The 22,491-nt window shown below is 36.2% G+C and overlaps 1 protein-coding gene across 7 annotated transcripts in view; it reads left to right on the top strand.

The window, feature by feature from the left end:
- Window positions 1-22,491, top strand: part of ASB5 (ankyrin repeat and SOCS box containing 5) — a 28,813-nt gene that overhangs the window by 5,668 nt on the left and 654 nt on the right. For 3 of the 7 annotated variants that reach the window (XM_041427863.1, XM_041427858.1, XM_041427862.1), the window contains exons 2-7: window positions 12,706-12,773; window positions 16,042-16,121; window positions 17,149-17,256; window positions 18,610-18,760; window positions 18,875-19,009; window positions 20,989-21,180. In XM_041427863.1, the coding sequence (XP_041283797.1) occupies window positions 12,716-12,773; window positions 16,042-16,121; window positions 17,149-17,256; window positions 18,610-18,760; window positions 18,875-19,009; window positions 20,989-21,180 (724 nt within the window). In that variant the 5' untranslated portion in view covers window positions 12,706-12,715. Of the gene's footprint in view, window positions 1-7,072; window positions 7,354-12,705; window positions 12,774-16,041; window positions 16,122-17,148; window positions 17,257-18,609; window positions 18,761-18,874; window positions 19,010-20,988; window positions 21,181-22,491 lie in introns of those variants that run through there. The other 4 variants (XM_041427856.1, XM_041427857.1, XM_041427859.1 and 1 more) reach the window with 3 other exon arrangements.

The raw sequence follows: 22,491 nt of genomic DNA, 5'->3' as shown, positions 1-22,491 counted from the left end.
TAACATTTCTTCTCTCATGGTATTTCCAGATCTGTGAAGAGTTAATAAATCAGCCTTTTGTACAGCTGTTGCTGGATGAGCACTGGAGGATCAAAAGCTGCTTTTAGACTCTTCCCACTATACCAACTAACAAGTCATATCATGAAAGTGCTCTGTGTATAGGAGCACTGGGTTGGAGCTTCAGATGAATTTTATAGTTTAGTTGTTTTAGGATGAGGTAGTAGTGCTGTGGTATGAGGTGATTTCAAATTTTGTGGATCAAATCTAAAGAATTAATCAATTATCAGATGTTTTGGGTCTGTAAAATATAAATTCTGCCAAAAAATACTGGTAAGATCTTGGTTTGTATGAAAGAGCCTATACTTTGTTACTAAAGATAACTTTATAGAAGGAGGCATAGTTCCCACTCATAAACATTTTTATAAGGCGGAAGGTGTCTATTTTATCAAAAGTAAACCTGATACTCAGTAATTGTCAAAATTATCTACAAGCAGAAAGTGATAGAGAGGAACCTTCTTATGAAAAAAAAAATTGCAGAGGTTAACATAGCATAAACAATTTTTTAATTATGTCACCTCTTTTCACAACAATTTGTATAAAATTTCACTTTATCCATAAGTGTATAAGTTAAAGTTGCTTGAAAGCAGGAATTGTGTTTGTGGTATGCTTCTTAAAATACATTCTGGTTTTGCAGAACAGGAGAGGTGAATATGCCCTGGTTTCTTCTAAGGTTAGGAAAGTCTACTCTTGAATGACCGTAGCAAATTCTAAGCTACCCAGCTTTGCTGTATCTGCCTTGGTCAGGCATGGCAGGAAAGCTCAGTACTAGTTAGTCTAAATTAAACCATCAACAAGATTGTGGTAGTTCAGTCTACTGGAGTCTCCATTTTCTTCCAGAGACTGGTAAATACTATGAAGTTTTCTGTTTCCTTTTTTTCTTGTACACTGAGAACTGCTTGGGTAGTCCCAAGAAACTGGTCCGTAAAATACAGCTCATAAATAGGCAATAATGTCGTGTTTCACTGTTAGAGGTCTATTGTTTGGAAGGCTTGTAGTGAATGATTAGAGCAAAGTTTTCATATTTATTTTATCCTAAGAAGTTGCAATTGATAATGCCACTCAGCAACAGTTGTTAGGTAGGGAAGATAGGCATGAGGCATTTTCTCAACTTGCATTCCACGGAGATCACAGTTCTATTAATAAAAGCCATACAAGACCTCTCTTAGCTTCCTGGATACAATGGAGATTCATTTAGCAATGATAGGAATATTGTATGGCATACCTATTCACCATACCCTTGGTGTAAGGCACCACATTTAGCATTTGTTTTTCATTCGCAGCACGTAAGCTAATGGTGTAAAAATGCTTAAGATAGTGTGAATATTCTTTTTTGAAATTTTAGAAGGGGGGGATTTTTTGATGGAGCTCATCACTTTCTCTTGTATGCCACATAACTTTGCCTAGTATGACAAATGACTGCCAAAGAAGAGTCATACTGAAAAATAACACCAAAAAGGCACCTTATTTGAAGGAAGAAAATGACACTACATATTAGATAAATACCAGAACATTCTTTTTTGAAGAACATTTCTACCTTAAAGAGGTTTTGCTCAGAGTTATATGATGCAACTAAGTTGGCATGGTATGCTGGAGCCTGTTTGCATGCTTGCCTCTCTAGAAGAAACTGATATAGCCTGTCATGTGGATTTGTTTGTGGGGCTTTTTTACTCTTCTGTGTTTGTGAGGACCTCCTTGAGGTCCACCAGCTGCATTTTTTGGTTGGTTTCATTCAGATGTGCCTTCTTGAAATGTATTTTTTTTTTCTGAATATGGACCTTAACTTGTTGCCAACCTAGGTCGTATTCGCTTGCTTGGAGTGCACACTCTAAACTCACATGGAAATGCCCTTCATTCATTGATTTCTGTATTTTTTCTGTGTGAAATGAAGAGTAAGCTTATGACATAATAAAAGTACAAAGTGAACATTATGAACTCTGATGTATCTTAAAACCTGGGGTTTTAAAGGCGCATAGCAATAAGACTGAGCAATAAGGCTGAAAGGCAATCCTGGACCAATCTGTCTGCAAGGCTTTAAAGAGAACTGGTGTTAAAGAAAATATGCAGAAAACTGCAGTATTGGCTTGGGGCAAGCTCAGATGTACCAGCTGCACTGGTCTTTCTTGCATTGGTGGGGCATAAGGCAACAGGGGAAGACCAAAATAGCAAAGCTCCCTGAAGGTGATGTTCCTTCCTTCAGCCACTGGATTCTTGTGGCCAGGGTTTTGCTATTCACATTCCTCTCTTGCAGGGGATGTTCTCAAACACTCGCAATGCAGGCAAACAGCGAGTGAACTTCTGCCAGTTAGATGGTGCTGGCTTGGGGGGAGTTGCATAGCGTGCCTAAGTGCTGAGCTCTGCTCAGGACTGCGGCAGTGCTGGCTGGCTGGCCATAAATCCTTTGTGGCATGCTGCATCTGTTGCACTAGTGGATGTTACTCTCTGCCATGTCTGGAGTCTTTCTGGCAAGAGATATGCACTCTCTCTCTTTGTGGCTGTTCTTTCACCATAATTGAAGATTCTCTCTGGGGTGCCCTTTACCACTCCTATGCTGACTACTGGTTTCATGCCTGTGTCTGTCTTTCTGTCAATATCTGAAGCTCAGGCCTGTTTGGTAACTGATTTGCTTAGGTTCCACTCTATGACTTCTGTGATTTAGTTTAGTTCACCTATTAGCAAGTATTTTATGTTACTGCTGCCTTGTCTGCATGAAGAGTCTGACAGGTACACATTGCAAACAAGCCAAGAAATGTAATAAATGTGTCATTGTTCTGTATTTGACTTCCGGAAGGCCTGAGACAAAGCCTTTGTCATATCAGAAATTTAAATCTTTTTTCAACCTTCAGTTATGATTCCCAGCATCCAAGGACATAACAACTGTAGAAATCTCAGGAGAAGAGGTAGGGAAATTAATATCCAGACAGCCATGCTGTTGCTAGCATCATCATCATCATCATCTTCTTCTTTTTCTACTACTACTACTACTACTACTACTGCTGCTACTACTACTACTACTGATTTGGATTTCCAGCTAAGAGACAGTGATGAGGTTGTACTAAGAGTATGTAATAGAATTTTTTAGTGCTTATAATGGTGTAAAGAAATGTAATTTTATGCTTAAGTAACTAGTGAGCATTAAAGCATTATCTACCTATCTGCTGGTATTTGTCAGGAGGACTGGTTGGTGACCTGGATAATGCCTAAGCTTCTGGTTGCTGGGTAATGACTTATATCACCATCATACTTGCCATGAAGTATGGCTTGATGCAAGGATCTATTTAACAAACAAATAAAAAGTTGTTGCAGGCCTTTCCCTGTTCTTCTCCTAGAGCTTTATCCGTGTACATTCATGGTGCATTTATGTTCCTTGGCATTAGGCTAGCACTGTAGAATGTAACAGTGGCCACCACTGTGGCCTTGTAGGATGCTGTTTTTGTCAGAAACCACAGTTCTTCAATCCTTCCTAAAATTTGCTTCATTCTCGCATCTCCTACAGGGAGGAATGTTCAAGATTTCTTCTGGTTTGTTTTTGGCAATGTCAAATAACAGGCCACTGCTGGGGTACTGGCTCTGAGCCACAGGGAGCCTGTCTGTCATTTCAGCTTCATGGCTGCAGGGTGTGGATCACATGAGCAGGAAGAATCAGTTTCTAGTCTTGTTCCAGAATTTAGTGTGGCACGTTCCATGCAGTCACTGTGACCCCATAATAATCCTGGTCATGAAAACAGAGTAACCTGAAAGTACAGAACAGTTTGGGAAGCAAGATGGGTCATCAGTTTGCTGTTTTGAGGTGGTTGCACACAAAATACTCATCTGTGGCATTTAAAAATGGTGCAATTTTTGTGCAATTTTGTGCAAAAGTAAGATAAATTATTGGACCTGTATTGCATTGGACTGCATCATGTGCTGAAAGGTCAAGGGGGTATGGGTATTGTTGGTTTAATGAACACATTTTTGTGTGTTACCACAATTGCATCTCTGTTGCCTTAAAAATAGTCTTGAAAATAGAGTGAGTTCCCTGCTGAAAGGGAGGAACAAAAATTTTCTTTTATTTTCATTCCCACCTGTTAAGAACTGTTGCCCCTTTAAACTCAGAGCTCTGTGCTGACCTGGAAATATTGAAACTTTACTCATATTTCCTTTTACAAAAACTGGAATAAAAAGATTTTGAGAGTTTCCTTCAGCACTTTTCTTCTGGGTTATAAATTTGAACAGAACTAATTATTCATGAAATGTAATGTAGTGCTTTATTTAAAGCTTGTATGCTAATTTAGGCCAGAATTCCAGCCCCATCAGTAAAGTCCTCTGGTTGCCTTACTCTCAGACTGTAGCATCTGCCCCTTCCCCTGGCTGCTTTTTTGAAGGTAACTGCATTGCTTCCATGAGGAACTGTAATCTAAATGCTGTCCCTAATTGCTTGTTTGCCAAGTCAGGAAAAGTAATGGTCAGCTGTATTTTTTACATGCTTGGACATCTACTTAGACTTGTGTTAAAGGTTTTCTAGCAGATTTTGGAAGTCTTTCAATGTCTTCTATAGAGAAAAATCTGAAGAACGTAATCTCAGAACTAAGCCTAAGTGGTTTTGTAGTTTTGAATGTTAATAGTTTTATTACCTAATGTTGGTAGGAAGTTGAAGGATACTGATTTTTATTTTGTAGTTAATGTAGTCCAGAGCATAGACGGGTGACGTGAGAAAGATCACATAGCAATTCCATGCCAGGGGTGGAAGTGAAGTAGCACAGTCTTCAGCTTTACTCCATGGTTTTAACCATGTTCATTCCCTCATCTCAAGTATATTTTTAACATAATTTCAGATGATTTTTGATGCTGGTTTAGCTGCTTTTTTTTTTTTTTTTTTTTTTTTTTTTTTTTTTTTTTTTTAAATCTTGTATTTGTAAACTGTTTTAATAAGATTTTTTAATGTTTTTTGGAGGTTAAGTGGTTGGGCCTAGCAGAATTTAGTGAAAAGTTCCTTCTAGAGTCCTGAAGCTTTGCATTCTTTAAGGCACAAAAATGCATATTTTAAAAATGTCTTCTAGAGTATTTAAAGTAACTCAATGAGTGGCAAGCATCTATGGAATATCACTGTGTAGTGGAGATACTTTTCCTGTGAGCCGTGCTTTGGAGGTGGAGGGTTTTGGGGCTGCTCTGACTGCATGGGGAGCTCCTTGCCTCCTGTGCAGTTGTCTGCACAAGGGACCAGGTGATGCTGGCTCCTGTGGGGCTCTGCCTCTTTGAAGCCATGGCAGCTGTCTGTGTACCTGCCGGCTTCCTTCTCCTGCCAGTTACACCTTCCAGACAAGTAAGAGAGAACAGAGGCTGGAATCAATGTGGAAAGCATTTGTATGAAGTCCTTCCAGGTTTGTACCGCTCCTGTAGAAAGATGCAGATTCATTCTCAGCTGACAGCCTCACCCACAAAACTCCTACAAAAAAATGTAGATTTTTTTCTTGCCAGACCACTGTCAATTCCTGCTCTGCAGTCCAAGATGCTTTGCTTGATCCTGATCCTCACCACCTTCTCCTGAGAGTCATGGAATTCCATTCCAAATGGAAATTTAAAACTGAGATGAGCCTCAGAGCCATGGCAAGTACAAAAACTGTCAGGAGAATAGTGCTGGTATCTTGCTGCACAGGCACATGTGTACACATCTATTTGCTTGGAAGAAAACATAATTCTAGTATTGAAGCGATGTATTTATAATGTCCCATTTATAATGAGCCCTTTTGTGAAAGCTCTGTTTCAGATTTACATGCAGAGATTGAATATGTTGAAGTGTTTATTTCAGTCTGGGAGATATTCTGATTTATTCAGCTAGATAAAACCTGAGGAAAGCAGTTGTCTGAAAGCAGTCTAATGTCTGTGAGAGTGCTGTTTGGTTCTTCTTGTGAGAAGAGCAGTAGCCCACCTGCTTCTGTTCTGTAAAGGGTGTAGCACTTTTCCAAGTAAGACAGCTCTCATGTAGGACAGCTGCAATTGCAAGGTGAGATTTGCAGCTGCTCCTTCTTCTTCCCCTCACCCTACCTACCTATAATCTTGCCTCTGATTTTCCCCTAAAGAAAACCAAGAGGGATATAGAAAATTTCATTAAATATATGAGCATTATTTCAGAGTTTTAGGGATTAAGTTTTGCCAGGTACCTGAAAAGAGTAGTATTAGTGAAATTCAGTAATGTTGATTTGCTTGTTAAAAATTCACAAGTGGCTACTTTATATATCTGTAGAAGAGCATAATGAGGAAATACTACAAGGAGATACCAGGGAGGTAAAGGCAGCATTTTAACATGTTATTATTACAGAGAAATCACTGTCTTTTACTGTGATGCAATTTTATCATGGATTGCTTCTCTCTGCAGATTTCTGTTGTACAGTATCAGCTGATACATAGTAATGAACAAAAAATTCTAGCACTGTTTGGTTGGTTTTGTTACTATTTTTAAAAAGTATTGATCTGTGCTTCTTCTGACAAGACTACAGCCTTACTTTCGTAATGGGGTCAGACTTTCAAAATAATTATTTTTTAGTCAAAACATGCTTTTATTCAGGATTTAGTTTCTGTTGACATTTGTAGGATAACTTGCCCCTGATTTAAAAAACAAAACAAAACAAAACCAAGAAACAAACCATAGAAAACCAGGAGTGTTTCATAGTTTCATGGATTCTCCTGAATTCTAAAATCACTCTTTACTGCACATTACATATGAGTAAAACCTGATGCAGTAATAATTGCTGTTACTATTATTAAAAGAATTTCCATTCTGATAAAATAATTTTGGTTTTCTGTGTTAGGCTGCTTGGTATTCAAGCAGCAAAACATTTGAATGCTTATGCTTTAAGAATCTGGGGTTTTTTGTGTTAAATGATTAAAAAATTAACACCTTCTTTCCATTTAAATCATGTAAATAGTTAAGACTCATGCTGTAGCTAAGCTGATTCTTTCTCTGTTTTAAAAATAGAAAATGCTGGAGCAGTCCTTCCCTTCCCCCACTCTGTAGTCACTAGTCCAAGCTAGTAAATGTTACTGAATGGATTTCAGTGTTGTAGCCATTCTACAGTAAGTACAGCAAGATCCTTTGTGAAAAAGCGAAAGGAGGAGAAAAGGTAGTAGAGATCATTTGTGGATGTTCGTCAGAGCAGAGTACCTGCACCAATGACAGACAGGCTTTCCTGGAGAAACAGATCATGACAACAAACACTGCTGTTCAGAGGAGCCAGAATCTCCCCAAAAGACGCCTAGAAAGTGTAGGGGAGTGCCCTGCAAAACGGAAAGCTAGCTGGGGTATTCTGACCAGCCAAGGTTAGTATAGCAGCCATTTCACAAACCGGTACTGAAATATGCTAAGCTGACCCAATTTGTAATGGTCTAGCTATAAAACTGATTTTTGGTTTTGGATTTTTTTTCCCTAGCTGTAATGTAAATGCATGCTTTTGTTAGTGGGACTTTATTGTCTTGCATGGGTTAACACAAGGGTACTGAGGCTATTTTCGTTCTTTCTGCTCTCTTATCAGCTGATCTAAAATACCATTTCTTGTTTATCTGCCCTATTTGTTTTATGCAAGTGTTTAAGGCTTGACTTACCCTGACTTTTGCTGTCCTGTCACGAGGTAACTGGATACTAAAGGTTAATTGTTTACTATGGGGAACCAGGGAATGAAAGGAGGGGGAGGAGTAAACTTTACATATAACTTTATTTGTAAGGAGTCTATAGATAGCTGAAATAGGAGGCAATAGAGGAACACAGGTGACAGAATTATTTTCCTGTACTAAGATACTAAGGACAAAATATAATTGTAAAGGCTTGCATAGAGAGGTACTTAGGAGGTATTGAAGTTGCTGAACACTGACATTTTCAACAGTGAGAAATAAACGCTCTTAGAAGTGCTTAGGACTCCTATTGCCTGTGCCATATTTTCCTGTATTTTTTTTCCATAGTCCAAGTGTGTAAAAGGGAGCCTTGAATAATTGCAAGAATCTTAAGAGGATTTTTTTTAAAGAGTGATCATAATTCCATTTAATATTGATGATATCATAAGGTTTAGAGTGAAACAAAAAAGAAATTATGGAAGTCAAGCTTGAAATTCATGATGACATGGTACAAAATTAAAAAAATAGAAATGTTGAAATAGTCAATGAAAGTAGTAGACAGCAGTGAGTTCATATGTTTTACATAAAGGAACTGTGAATTTACTGTGTAAAATATAGCTATATGTTAGCTATAGTCTTAAAATATATTCTTATTCTTAAAATACCTTTGATGATTTCCATTAATGACAGTTTCAGAACTAAGCAATATTCAAGAATATAAGCACCAGTTTCCTTATCTTCCAAGTAACCATTTGAATGCAATGATACTGTGTGATTGCATTTATTCATCAGTTTTAATACACAGAGCCCTCATGATTTTCACTTTTTGGGCTAAGATTTCCTGACCTAAAGAAACTTTTATTTATGGTCATTTTAGCTGGTTAGGTCAGTATTTTCAAAAAAAACTTGGACAGTATCCCTCAGCTGAAAAGAAATTTCACAAGAGTTTATCAGTGTTAGTACTAGCCACTCCATTACATGGTTGAAGGTTAGGCTCTCTTACTACTCTTACAAAGAAATTATTCTAGCCACAATTATACTAGTTTTGCAATTCTCAGAATATAAGTAAAATATGTAAACTAAAATTTTCTGTAGAATCCATCTTAGCAGGGTCTAGCTCCTAGAGCCTCTTTGTGATTGCCATGCTGGGAATATACATTTATTGATAGACATCCTGAAGTACTGAGAGACTTCTGTTGCAATTAAGGCTTCTGATTGTTGCAGTGCACTTGACTAACAAGTGTATCTTTTATCAAGTCTGAAGGATGCTTTTTTCCCTTCCTCTCTGTTTCATCCATGCAGGTATCCAAACCTGACTTGGCTCTGCACCCTTGCAGAGCAAAGGGAGAGAAAGTCATACTGCAATGCAGTCTGTAATTAAATAGGCAGATTGGAAAGTGGACTGAAAGTGATGCAGAGGGTAGAATATATCATAGGATTGGGTAGAAGGGTGAAAGGATAGAGTCAAAATGGGAAAAGGCCTTCAGCCTACTGGCTTGAAGATCTCGTAGATGTGACAAAAATCACACACTGGGCCCAGATTTGCTGCACAATTGCTTGCTGTTTATAAGGCTTGGAATTAGCCCTGGGCTGCATTCACTCTCAGGCAGGCTGGGAAAATACAGAGAATTCTCAGCACAGTTTGGGAAAAATTGTTTGTACTCTGGACTAGGGCTGAGACTGTGTTTGACTCAGCTCAGAATGTCCATATGACTTTTCTGTCACCTTCTATTTGGGAAGGGGACTGAATAACCCTTACTTTGTTTTAGTGACATGTCCAAGGAAATAGTAACAGCCAAAGAATATTACCAGCTGCTCCTCCTACTCAAGCCATGTCTGATGAGGACCTAATAGATTACTGAATTTGGAGATATATGTGATTTTACATCTTGACATTCTAGCTAGGGCACACAGACTTTGCAAGCTAGTTTAGGTTAGAAAAATATCCAGACAGTTGTTGATGCTTCAAGAAGATGGAAAAAACAACCTGTGCATGAGCAATGGACGTGGAGCTGTGGCTGTGCTTTCATGTGACACGAGAAGGGGCCTGACACACTCCTTCCCACACGTGCGTGGCCGAGCGCAGAGCCAGCAGCGACTGCTGCTGCTCCCACCATTGCCATCGCCATCATCTTCACATAGCATAGTGTTGCTTCTGTTGGGAACCATCAAGCTGTGTTTGGAAATTGCTGTTGTGTTATTCTGGGCTTTTTTGTAGAGTTCAGTGGCTAGTGTTTCTGTGGGAAAAGTGTGCAAAAATGCAATGCCAAACACTCAAAATGTTACCTGTGCCACCCTGATTTGACCATTCAGGGCATTATACCCCAGTATTTGACAGCACAGTCACATGCTGTGCTCTTCCACAAAGCCCCAGCCTCCTGAGCTGTGCAGCATGAATGATGTTCTGAGAATGCATTCATTTTGTACTCAGAAAAAACGTACCCTGTGTTCTACTGTTTGATGCAAAGGTTAGAAAGCATGCTGTGAATGGTTGGGAGAAAGGGTTAATGCTTTAATGCCCATAAAAGTAAATTGTTGTCTTTGCTTTGGAACCTATGTGTTTTAAGACCAGTCATCCAATGTAAAAGCTTTTTGGCTGATAATGGCTATTATTATCTAAAGCTGAAATATCAGAAGTTCAGAGCTCTCATAACCATAATTAAACTGTGCTTTTAGTGTGCATTCTGTTTAAGAACTCAGAAAAAAATAAGCTGCTAGAATGATTTTATAATTCAGGCATCAAAACTCTGTCTTTTAGTTCCTTAGTTATAAAATAGTATGAATGGATGATGTTCTGATATAGGTTCAGCAGGGGAGTTGAAGTATTCTTTTATTATTGGGACAATACCATGAAAAAGGCAGTATAAAATTAACAATGTTACAGTGAGTTTGTAGTTTGGATGACGTGTCTTAAAGAGATCCTGCTAGACATGGAGATAAAAAAAATTCTGAATACTAACTCATTCACTGAATGCAACACTGGAATGGCAAAACTAATGTGTAGTCATGTGGTGCGGGTGCATTAGAGACAGAAATGTGTGGGAAAGCTTTGTATGGCTTTTAGGAATAGGGAGTTGTTAGCATTTACACTTGGAATGAAGCCCCCAGTTTGTGGATTTAAAGTCTACATTATGATAAACATTGGAAATTATACTGATTTGAATCAAGCAAGTTGTCATTGTTTGTATGCATATATATATATATACACATATATATATACACACACACACAGAGTTATATAGTTATCTAGTTAGAGAATTTTCATATTATTTGAAACATTGAAATGACATATGTAAATGCCACTTGAATGACATCTTCTCTTTCAGACATATTTTAATAATCTCTAGCCTAAATTCTGATTCTTTTGGAGTTCTTCAGTATTGACTGTTTAAACTTCATTTATTAAAAAATAAAAAAAAGTGGCTTCTGTTTTTCTGGCCATATCTAATTATGGTAGTTAAGCATCATAGGTATATTTTTTAAAGTTTAAATCCTTTGTTGAAGATTTTTTCAATAGTTTGCAACATCAAATATCAATTAAGTAGTTGACATGCTTCTTTATCTTACAAGGGATTTTGACAAATGAGTAATTTCATAGTGCCACAAAAAAAAATCCTTTTGAACCTAATTAGATATACAAAATATCAGACACATTCAACACCTGGAGTCAAGTGATTCTGTTGGTCTTGGCACTCTGATGTTGCAGGGTTTTTCTCTTTAGTTATTGATCCTGTCTGTTGCTTCAGTTTCCAGAAGCTGAAGCACTCAGATGCATCTTACAAAATAAATGTAACAGTACTTGTCTTAATACATAGCTTTTGTTGGTTTTGCAGAAATAAATACTAGCTACAACACTTTTCAAATACTGTGTTTCTCATCTCCGAGTAATGAGCTGTGTCAGGCTTTTATTTTCAGTTCTTCTTTGATGGTAGTGCTTGTTCTGACGGCTGGGACTCCACCTATTTAGCCATAGAGCAGTAATTTTTTAAAGTGCTGAGCCCTGGGATAAATAATCTGCCAAGGAAGTCAGTGAGAAGAACTTCATTCATTACAGTTCTCCTTTTGAAAGTCTAACCTTTAATGTACTTTTTATACTGAGTTGGGGGGATTGTTGTTTTGTTATTTTTTGGGTTTTTTGTTTTTTTTTTTTTTTTTTTGTTTTTTTTTTTTTTTTTTTTTTGAGACTTGACAAATTTTTAGAATTAATTACAAAAGGAATGACATGGCTGGAGGTAAAGACTATTGTGAAAATATTTTTACTTAGTATTTTACTACTATGATTATAATTGCAGGAATGACTTATAGATAATTGCAGGTAAAGGATGTAAAGGAGTGAAGTCTCTAGGGAAATGTGAGGAAGAGAATGTTAATACCTTAGAAATGAATCAAAGTCAAGAATTGCAAAACTCTATTTTTGGATGTTTTTGCTGCTGAGAATAGCTATCAATGCCCCAGTTCAAAAACCAAAGAATATTTTAGAACATAATCGAAGGAATAGCGAACTACTAAAAGAAAAACAGTTCAGGTACAGCTCAAACAGCATTTGAAACATGTTCAGAATATCTTTGTTTTTCTTTTCTATACGTATTATGGGTAAGTAGTAAAATAACATAGGGACATTTGGCAGTGCTTCCCTTAAAATCTATGTACTGATACTGATTTTTGAGGACACAAAACTGTATGTCTTTGCATGAGGTTAAAAAAGGAGGAGTTTTTCCTGCAGTTTATTCATGTCAAGGCTTTCTTGATTTCACTGAGTTTCTCTTCTGAAATTCCGGTTAATCTGCCTTGGAAAGCCAATGCACAGATACTGGCACTTTGAGAAGTTGTTATGTTAAAGAAAAAATGTGAAAAACTGACAAAAAAGGCAGCAGTCCTTTACCATAAGAAACTGACAACTTGTACACACTCATATATTCAAAGCTGTGTTTACTGAAGGCTGAAAGTTCAAATTACAGGGAGCTGCTGATCTTCCAAACATAGCCAGGGTGTTTTAGGAACAGGTCCAACTAGCAAGAGCAGATTTTTTTATTATTATTATTTTAATTTTTTTTTATTTTCCAGATTGAAAGAAATGAGTAGGATTTATAATTGCAATTGGCTGGAAGTGCCATGGGGAGATGGAGATTTAGGTATTGTATAATAATTTGTAATTTTTTTTAACTTCATCTGTTAATGCAGTGAATATTCTTTGTTGTTAATGCTTACAAAGCAATGATGCTTTGTAATAGTTTGCCCTTCTGGTAAACTATACATTAGAGGACTTGGAACTAATGTGGCTTCTGTATATAGTTAGAGATATTTTGTATTCAGCATTGTCAGAGACTGTAGGGAATTTATGCATTATCAATTTTGGAATAGACTATTTATGCTACTACTGCTATTACAAACACAATCAATGAAAGCGTTTATATTTTTGCTAATGACTTCTAAGTGAGAGACACTGTAATTTGTAGATTAGCAGAAGGCAGTAATCTAGGCAAAGAATTTAAGAACACCTTTGATGTTTGTTTGTGGTAAATATTTACCTTGAACATATTCTTGTCCCAGTGGTATTTAATTATAAATTACTATGTATGTCAAGAAGTCAGTTGGAATGTGAATTTTCTTTTTCCAAACTTGGTTGGCACAAGATAGTTCTGCAATGTTTTGCTTTTAGATTTTATTTGTAGTAGAGATGACACAAGCATTTTGTATTTTATGGATTTATCAGAAACAGCTGGCTGCTGAATATCTCTCCCTGAAGACAGATGGGTCTAGGTGCAAACCAGAGCTTGTAACAGGATCTGGCATAATTTGATTATCAAATGTCACTGGAGTAATTAATAGACATTATTCTATTCTTCTGATCAATCCAAGATGGAACGAGGTGAAGGAAATAAAGGTGGAAAATTGTTGCTTTCAGATCCTTCCTGCATCTTTGTTGTGTTTATACATGGCTACAAAAATGTCTGAAATGTAAGTGTACTGAATGAGCATAAAAGCCTTGTAACTCTTACGATTTTATAGGATATTTTTTCCATATAATCAGTTCTTTTTTTTTTTTTTTCTTTGAGTAGGATAAACTGTAGAGAAAGAGATTTTCTCATCTATAGAGACAGAGGGACGAAATGACCAAAAGCTACCTCTAAATACAGATTTAAATTTGAGGAATTTTTTGCAGCAGCCAGCAGGAGAACTTAATGGATCTAATTTATTTGAATTAGAACAACTTGAGTACTCATTCAGATACTACTGCAGAAGATGAAAAACACTGATCAAAATACTCATAGTGATTACACACATCCAAACCACAGTACAGTAAATCTATCTGAGCTTATTGGTATGACAAAGAAAATACTGATGATTTGTCAAAATTGGGTCACTTGCAGGTTTCTGAGCTCAAAGTTTTTTTAATGTATACTAGCCCTTATAATCCTAATCACTTTGTGTGGGGGGTTTTTTAAGTGGGTTTTTTTTTGTGGTGTTTTAGTTTTATTTGTTTGTTTTGTTTTGTGGGTTTGCCTTTTTTTTTTTTCTTTTCTTTTTTTTTTTTCTTTTTTTAATTTGGACTATCAATAAGAATTTTAGAACATTACATTAAATAAACCTGAAGTAAAAAGTACAGGCAGTAATGTGTGTGCTTGTCTATGTACATGCACACACAGATGACCAGAGCTTTGTGCAAATAATTCTGACAGAGGATTGGAAGCTGGTTCTTGCCAATAGTCCATATACTGCTATAGATGAAAGAGTTCAAGGATCTTCACACATACAGGATACTCTGACATGATAGAAATACTGCATTTTTTATTTTATTTTTATAAAACCTTAGTGTCATATTTTTAAACTTCTGTTATCAGCTTTATGTAGCCTTATGATAATTTCAATAATCATCTGTGCTTTTGTTTTGCCAAGTTTTTGATCTCAGTAGTATTCAGTAGTGCTGAGTCACAAAGTGCACTATGTTCTCCGAGATGCAGTCATACTTCTGTGTAAGTTTTAGTCTCATTCACTAACACCAGTAGGAAAATGGAGGTTTTATCTACAATTTCCTATTGTGCACTATTTCATGTTTTTAACTGGGCCCTGATTTCTTTTCAGCCTTGATATTTTCGTCATTCTTGATGTGATTTGAGGGGGTTGTATATAGTAAACAGAAGTGTACTTTCTGAAGTAGGCTAGTGGACAGAAGGAGTCAGTAGGAAACAGAAACAAGGTCTATTTCTGGTGTGTAGTTATCTTAGAGCTTAGGCTGGTGACTGCCAGTGATTGAGCAACAGCCTTTGCATTTCAGACTCATTGCTTTGCCAGTAAATGCAGTGGCTGGCTCTGTAGGCAGTCCCTGTCCATGGCAGAGTCAAACCTGCACACCTGGAAGAGTCATCTGCCAATGGTACCAATTCATTGTTCTGGGCTAATTCTCTCTTCAGGAATTTTAGGCAGCTTGATATAACTCACACAAGTGATTGTATTAGTATCTTAAAGTTCTAGTGATTTTGTTCTTAGAGGAATAAATACTGATAATTCATAATACATTTTGAAGATGTTTCTTCCTTGCATAGCCTCTTAAAACTGAATTTTCAAAATTCGTGTCATGAATCAGTATCAGCTCTGCCTGCAGCCTTGGCTGGCTAGAAGGGACGTGTCAGTGTGCAGGCTTGCAGAGGAAAGGGCAGGTCCTTCAGCAAGAGCTTCAGGATGGCTCTGCAAGCTGGGCTGGGAGCTATGGAGGGTTATGTGTGTGAACGCAGGGTTGTTGTTGGGTTACTGGTTTTTTTCACCTTTCTCTTTTGAGGGTGATAAATAAATTAAAATAAAGGCCAAACCTTTACTGTAAGCATATCTAATTATTTTCAAGCCTATTAGTTTATGGAATGAGAATTTAGACTTTATATCTTATTTCTATTATAGTAAATTTTTACTGTGATTCTCACTGCATTTCTCTCCTTGTACTTGTGTAGTAGCTTCAAACTAATCTCACCAGACATAAAGATACCCACATTGCTTTTCATATAAACCGGCTTCTTTGTGACTTCTTCAGACAGCTTTACATCTGGTTTAAGTTCAAATAATGCCTATATGCCAGCTACAAAGTTTTATTATGTGTATTAAAAATGAACAATGCAAAAATAGAAGTGGAATATGGTAATTAATGAATTTATTAAATAGATTACTGATATCAATATCTCAATGTTTTGTTCTGTGGACCACATAATGATTTATTAGAGATATTTACAATTAATAATAGAGCAATTTTGTTACTGTTTAGGAACCGATCATTTGAGTCCCTAAAGAGGAAGAATTAATTTCATAGGATATTTGACTTCATTCTGTGCATCATATTTTCTGTTTTTTTCTGTGCATTCCAAACCCTTTCTAATTCATATGGCTTATTCAATAAATGTTGTTATTATATAGGTTCTTGGGCAGATCGCTCACCTCTGCATGAGGCAGCCAGTCAAGGACGTCTTCTTTCTCTGAAGACTTTATTGTCACAGGTGAAGGCTCTGTTTTTACAATTGCTTTCATTTTTAATGTTATTTAATTTCTCAGCATAGATTATCAATGCAGATTTAGTATGCTTTGTTTTGCTTTTTTTCACTTGAATTTTTCAGAGAAATACATATTTAGGAATGTTTCATATTATAAGATATAAGCTAGTATTTAAAATATTTCCTCTGTATGTTTTAATTCCTGTTCCCCCACAAAACAAACAAAACAAAACAAAAACCAAAATTGTGTCTACATTTATGTCAGTCTTCCCCTCTTGCATGATATAAATCAATATAAAGCAGTTTCATTGCTTTAAGCCTTTGGGTAAATAGAGCTAGTCAGGAAGATACTAGTTAACAGCAAGAATCGCTTAAAGATTCTGGATTTTGCACTGTTGTCATTTTTTAAAAATTGCTAATATCAAAGGGAGGGACTAAATGCTAAATTTTTATATTACAATATTGTCCTATTAGCTGTTTCAATATTGAATAATTATACTATAGAATACATTTGATGAAAGCAGGTAGATAAAATGGTTATTTCTTAAGAATCAAACAACATCTACTTAAAAAAAATTAGAGGACTTGGTGATTTTATCAAAGCAGTAAGTGTTTTATTTGCTAAAATTCATAGCTTTGGATATTTCAGCCCTTAAGTCACAGGTTGGTAGAATCATAGGAGAGTTTAGAGGGTTTTAAAGATTATCAAGACTGGAGATGCACCACCCTTTCTCTCATCTGTTTTAGGGTCTCACTGTCCCCCAGTTCAATTTTTTTCCACATAGCTACTTGGAATTCACCGTGTTCTGACTTGGGTCTGTTGTCTTTTGCCCTGTCACTGTGCATCTAAACAGTCTGCATATTTTATGCCTATTTCTGATTAAAAATAAATGCTCACTGAGGATTAATTTATTGCAAGTTGAGTTTTAAGCCTATTTAGAGTATTGTAAACTATTAATTTGAACAGTAATGTGAGGAAACAACTCTTAATAGGTTTTGTATGATATTTAAATACCATTCACATCTATTTTAGGGGTACAATGTAGACACACTGACAATTGACCAAGTGACTCCACTCCATGAAGCCTGCCTGGGAGACCATGTAGGATGTGCAAGAATCCTCCTTGAAGCAGGAGCGAATGTAAGGCTTTGGTTTTGTTTTCTTTTATATGAAGTCCAGTTTTAACCTTGGCTTAACTGAGAAGGATCTATTCCTTGATTTTAATGTAATTGGTCTCTACTTACCCTATTGGCTATGTTCATCTCATGTAATTACAGCTGCCATCTGAATGCTAGCAAATGAGAGTGATGGGCAGCCACGGGGACAGTAATGAGTTTGAGTGAATCTGTTAGCAGTATTTATTATTATATTTCTCTTCAAAAATATGGAACACATTATTCTACTTTTTTGGGATCTTCTTGCTTCGAGTGGCTTTCAGAAGACTGTTTTTTTAATCTTCAGAATGTCTGCTGTCTCACTACACTTGTGTGCTTTTAAAATTTTATGGTATGAGTAGAAAAAAACAGAGTCTCTTTTCTGTACTCCTGACACAGGCTGTCTCATCTTTTATCCCAAAATGAAAATGGGACCTTACAGGTCACTTTCAGTGAAATGTCTGCTGACATCAGAGTTCAAGTGCCTAGCTTCCCAAGTCTCTGATCTTTGAAATAGAAATATTTATTGTTCTTAAAATTCAGTTTTCAGAACCATGTGGAATACATATGTGTTACTATAGAAAAAGAAAAAAAGATACATAGATATTTTGAAAGCAAATTTCTCCCTACTTCAGCTAACACAAGGAGTCTAAAAATACAAAAGTGTAAGAAAAATAATTATTTTTCCCACCTGGTTTATTTTTATTAGTCTTAATTGTTTTGTTGGGTTTGGGGGGTGAATAGAAGGAGATTGGGCAGAGGAAGGAGCCTTCTCCTCATAGCTGTGTTCCTCCCTTTAGTATTATTAGGCCTCACAAAGTTGCCTACTTTGTCTCCTTACTCTCTCACACTGGAAATATTCAGTTGAAGAGTGAGGTTGGTATTAAAGCAGTGAGCCTATGCTATCAGCTTTGTCTCCATCCTGTGAAGTATCACTTGAACCTGGAGACTAAAACAACAGAAGAAAATGGCAAATAATCCTCAATTCCTGCTAGAGCTGTAGAGAGAAGATCCCTTCATCCTGTTAGTATGCAAAGTGTAAATTTTCTGTATCATTGAAACAAGCTCATTGCAATGACTTTTGAAAATTATTTACTGCCCAGATGTCAATATATGCTCTTTAGTATTCCAGGTGTATTTATCCAACATACTTTAACAAGAATAATAGTAAACTAATTCCAGCTGAGAAGCATGGTAAGAGGAAGACAGTTTCACAGAGACTGGTCAGTTAACTTGTTATTTTAATTAGTATTTTTTTTAATGCCATTTCTAACTATTTCCTGTTTAAAAATCTACCTTGTTTTTCATTCTTTTTGTAAACAGATTTTATATATTCTAGGTAAATGCTACAACAATTGATGGAGTGACACCTTTATTTAATGCCTGTTCGAGAGGCAGTGCAGCATGTGCTGAGCTGCTGTTACAATACGGTGCCAAAGCTCAGTGGGAGTCGTGTCTGCCCTCACCAACACATGAAGCAGCCAGCAGAGGTAAGAAATCAGCTCCTCAATAAACATGGAGCAGCTGAGCAATGTCTCAGAAATGTGTTTGTCCATGAGACAGCGTACTGAAGTCGATCAAACTGTCATGCTTTGTACTGACAGGTCACAGTGAATGCCTGGAGGTACTGATATCCTGGGGTATAGATGTTGACCAAGATCTTCCTCACTTAGGAACACCTCTGTATGTAGCTTGTGTTTCACAGCAGATCCATTGCATTCGAAAGCTTCTTTATGCAGGTATGTCATGATTTAATAAAAATATTACCGGTCTGTAAAATAAGCATATTGTATTCGCCTTTGGAGTCAGCTGTGCTCAGCCAATTGAACTGGAACTCTTGCTTGCAGGGCTCTACTTCAAAGTTTATGCTGAGTCATGTTTTCTTATAACTTACTTTTTTTTTCTTTTGATGCCGTAGTAAGTAGGAAAGGAAAAAAGGAAGCAAGACCAGTAAGAAAATGTTCAAAATTTTCAGCACATAGTGCAGTTTTGTAGATATTAATATTCTGTAGGAAAAACAAAGGTAAAAAATGAGCTTTGAGAAATTTCATATAGTAATCACTGAGATTTCAAACTACTTTAGCAATGAAGCCCCACTCGCTTTCATTCTTCAGCAAGTTCTGACTGATCTTTGCATGAGGCATAGAGGCTGAGTTGCAGAGGGAAGGGGTGAGGTAAAAGGCATCACACCCTAAATTTCAGATTATTTAGTTAATCAGTGGGTAAGAGATGTTGAAGGCTGTCTCTGTTTCAGCACAAGTCCGGGGACACAATTGGCATAGCTGAAAGATAATTTGCTGCATTTCAGGTATTTACACACAGGGCTTTTGCATCCGCAGAACAAGTATTTAAATGTATACATGAATAATTCAGCCTTGCTATCATTGCACCAGGATAGTTTTTCTAGTTGATTGTGTGCTATATTTAGAACTTAAACAAGCAGTTAAAGTATTTCTCATTGAGTCCATCTCCTTGGATGATTAATTATCCTGTGTCATGATTTTTTATGTTTAAGAACAGCAGAAGTATAATTAGCATACTTTGGAATTCAAATACTACCATACAGAAAAAAACAGACATTTGTTGGTGCCCTGAAGTAGAAAAGAGTATGTAAATTGAGAATATAAGTAGCTACTTACGTAAATTAAATTTTTTCATGTTTTATCAGTTTGTGAGAATGTATTAGAAGTTGAAAGGCAGATAGACAATAAGCAAGAGAATGCAGAAGCATGCTCCAATTGTTAAAATTAAGAACAGTGAATTATTCAGATTTCAGATCCAATTTCTAGAGCTGTGACATTATTATTTTAGTCAAATGGACATTTAAAATGCAAAAAGTGTTGATTCAGGGAGTAAAGTTGGAGCAGAAGGCAATTTTTGGTCTCACAAGGTCAGTAAGAATTCTGAAGAAGGCTGGGTTTTAGATGAACCAACAGCTTCCCTGTGTAAGAGAGACTATTCCATACTAGCTAGTTTAGTTTAACCCTTGTATGGATTTTTTTCTTGAATATGAACGCATTATTGCAAATTAATTTAGTCCATTTGAATTTAAAACATATTAAAAATTACCTATTAATATAAAAGTGTAATGATTAGAACCCATGGATTGGGAGAATTAATGGTTTGGGTTTTTTTTTCCGCTATTAGCTTTTTTGACTGTGTATCTCACCTTAATTAAAATTAAAACTAATTTATAAATTAATAAATAAAGGTTGGATGTGATGGGAGTCTATTTCAAACTCTTTTCCAGCTCTATTTCAAACTCTTTCCTTTAACATGTGAAAAATTGTAAGGCATTCAAGATTCTTTCTGGAGTTGGTGTACTCACAAGAATATACATACAAAACTTCAGTTTAGTGATTTTTTTAAGACTTAAGGAAAGTATGTTTTTTATGTAGTGTAAATTTCCTTAAATATGAACAAAAAGTGCTTTTTATAATTAGGCAACTGTGATGCTCATGTTACCTGATTGGTTACCTAATACCTTTTTATCTGGTCGTACTTGGATAATAAAACCTAGGATAAAAAACCAAAACTCAAACAAAACACTGATGTGATCAGTTATATTTTTATGCAATAAAATAATAAAGTGGCTAAATGCACTGTGGCATTCCAGGCCGGTGGTGGTTTTTGTTTGTTTTGTAGCCTTATCTTTCTTACTCGATGGCAAATTTAATTAATCCCTTCTTCTGTCTCTTTACGCGCATCTACCCACCAGGTGCCAACGTGCAGAAAGGAAAGCATTTGCAAACTCCACTCCATGCTGCTGCCCAGCATTCTAGTACAGAGATTGTAAACTTACTCCTTGAATTTGGGGCAGACATAAATGCCAAAAATTCAGATTTTGAGAGGCCTGTTGATTTAGCTGCCCCAAGCAGTTTAGTGGAGAGACTGCTGCTCTTCCATGAAGGTAAGTTTTAGATGTTTATATTTGAAACTGCAACTTGTATTATTAAAAAAAGCAAACCCACCTAGAAAAGCGCCCAATTTAACAGTCCAAACAACCCATGTTATAGAAGGTAACACTGTGCTGTATGAAATTAATATATGAGCATTCAGGTAATTTTCTTTCTAACTATAAACATGCTCTGCAATATTTAGTCTCAGGCCAGAGCCCACTGGCCAAGCAGCATCAGAATTTATACAAGCTGAAAAAGTACTGTCATATGTTTATTGGGTGTTTACCTAAGTAGACATTAAAGCTACGTTTTTATTGGTTTTTACAGACCTTGTTAAAAAGAAACAGTGTATTTAAATTTCTGGTTAAATATATACTTCATTTTGGTCAGCTGTCATAATATTTTTGAATATGTATTTTATGTGCATATAAAGCAAATTTTGATTGTGGGCAAAAAGCATAAGAAGTTTAATTTTCTAAATTTTCTTTACAAAATTTTAAAAACCTGAGAAACAGGAGACTAAAGAGTCTATAGTTTCTCAAACCTCTTAAAGGTCTATCTGCTTTGGAGAGAGAGAATATTCCAGAGGGAACTGGACTTGTTCAGACTGAACTATATATAATATAAAAATAAGCCACAAGAGAATGAAACTATTTCAATAACCATGGGCATCTCTTTGGAGGTGAACTGACAAGTAACACTGATTCATGTTTACCTCCAGAAAAACCACCCTGTAGTCTGAATGCTACTAACAAAACCCCTCTAAAAACTGTATGTGTTCACAAATTTAGTAAGGTTAGTAGTGTTTTTAAAAGTTAGAGCAAAGAAAAAAAATTACATGGCATGGAACAGATACAGGTTTATTGTCCACAGAAAATAGCACTTTGAATGAGCGGGGGGCAGAGTGATAAATACATCATGATTAACTAGTAAGACCACTAAATATGGTCCAGGATCTTAGGGTATTTTGCCTGCTTGTTCTTGTTGCAGTGATGCATCGGTAGTGCTGTAGCAGGTATATAACCTGTGTATAAATAAAAAAATCCCAAAATAAGAAGTCTAAAAATTTTAAAGTTATTGACATCAGATATTTTCTGGGAGCTGGTTTTTAATTTAAAAAAACTGACCTTGTCTTGCTTTCTTTAGTATTTCCCTAACTATTATTAAGGTTTAAGCAGTCCCAGTCTTTATCTTTGAGGGCAGAAAGGCAATGAAGGAAACAGAATGAAGAAAAATGTCAAATTTGCAAAATGTGAACTTTGTTTTTTTAGAAATCCTATTATTGTGCAAGACTGTTGTAAAACAAAGTGCTGGCTTTTATA

The sequence above is a fragment of the Onychostruthus taczanowskii genome, unplaced genomic scaffold (assembly GCF_017590055.1).
Source record: "Onychostruthus taczanowskii isolate IOZ18803 unplaced genomic scaffold, ASM1759005v1 scaffold12, whole genome shotgun sequence".
In the NCBI taxonomy this organism is placed as follows: domain Eukaryota; kingdom Metazoa; phylum Chordata; class Aves; order Passeriformes; family Passeridae; genus Onychostruthus; species Onychostruthus taczanowskii.
The sequence above is the reverse complement of the archived record's forward strand: the minus strand, read 5'-3'. Positions and strand labels throughout refer to the sequence as shown.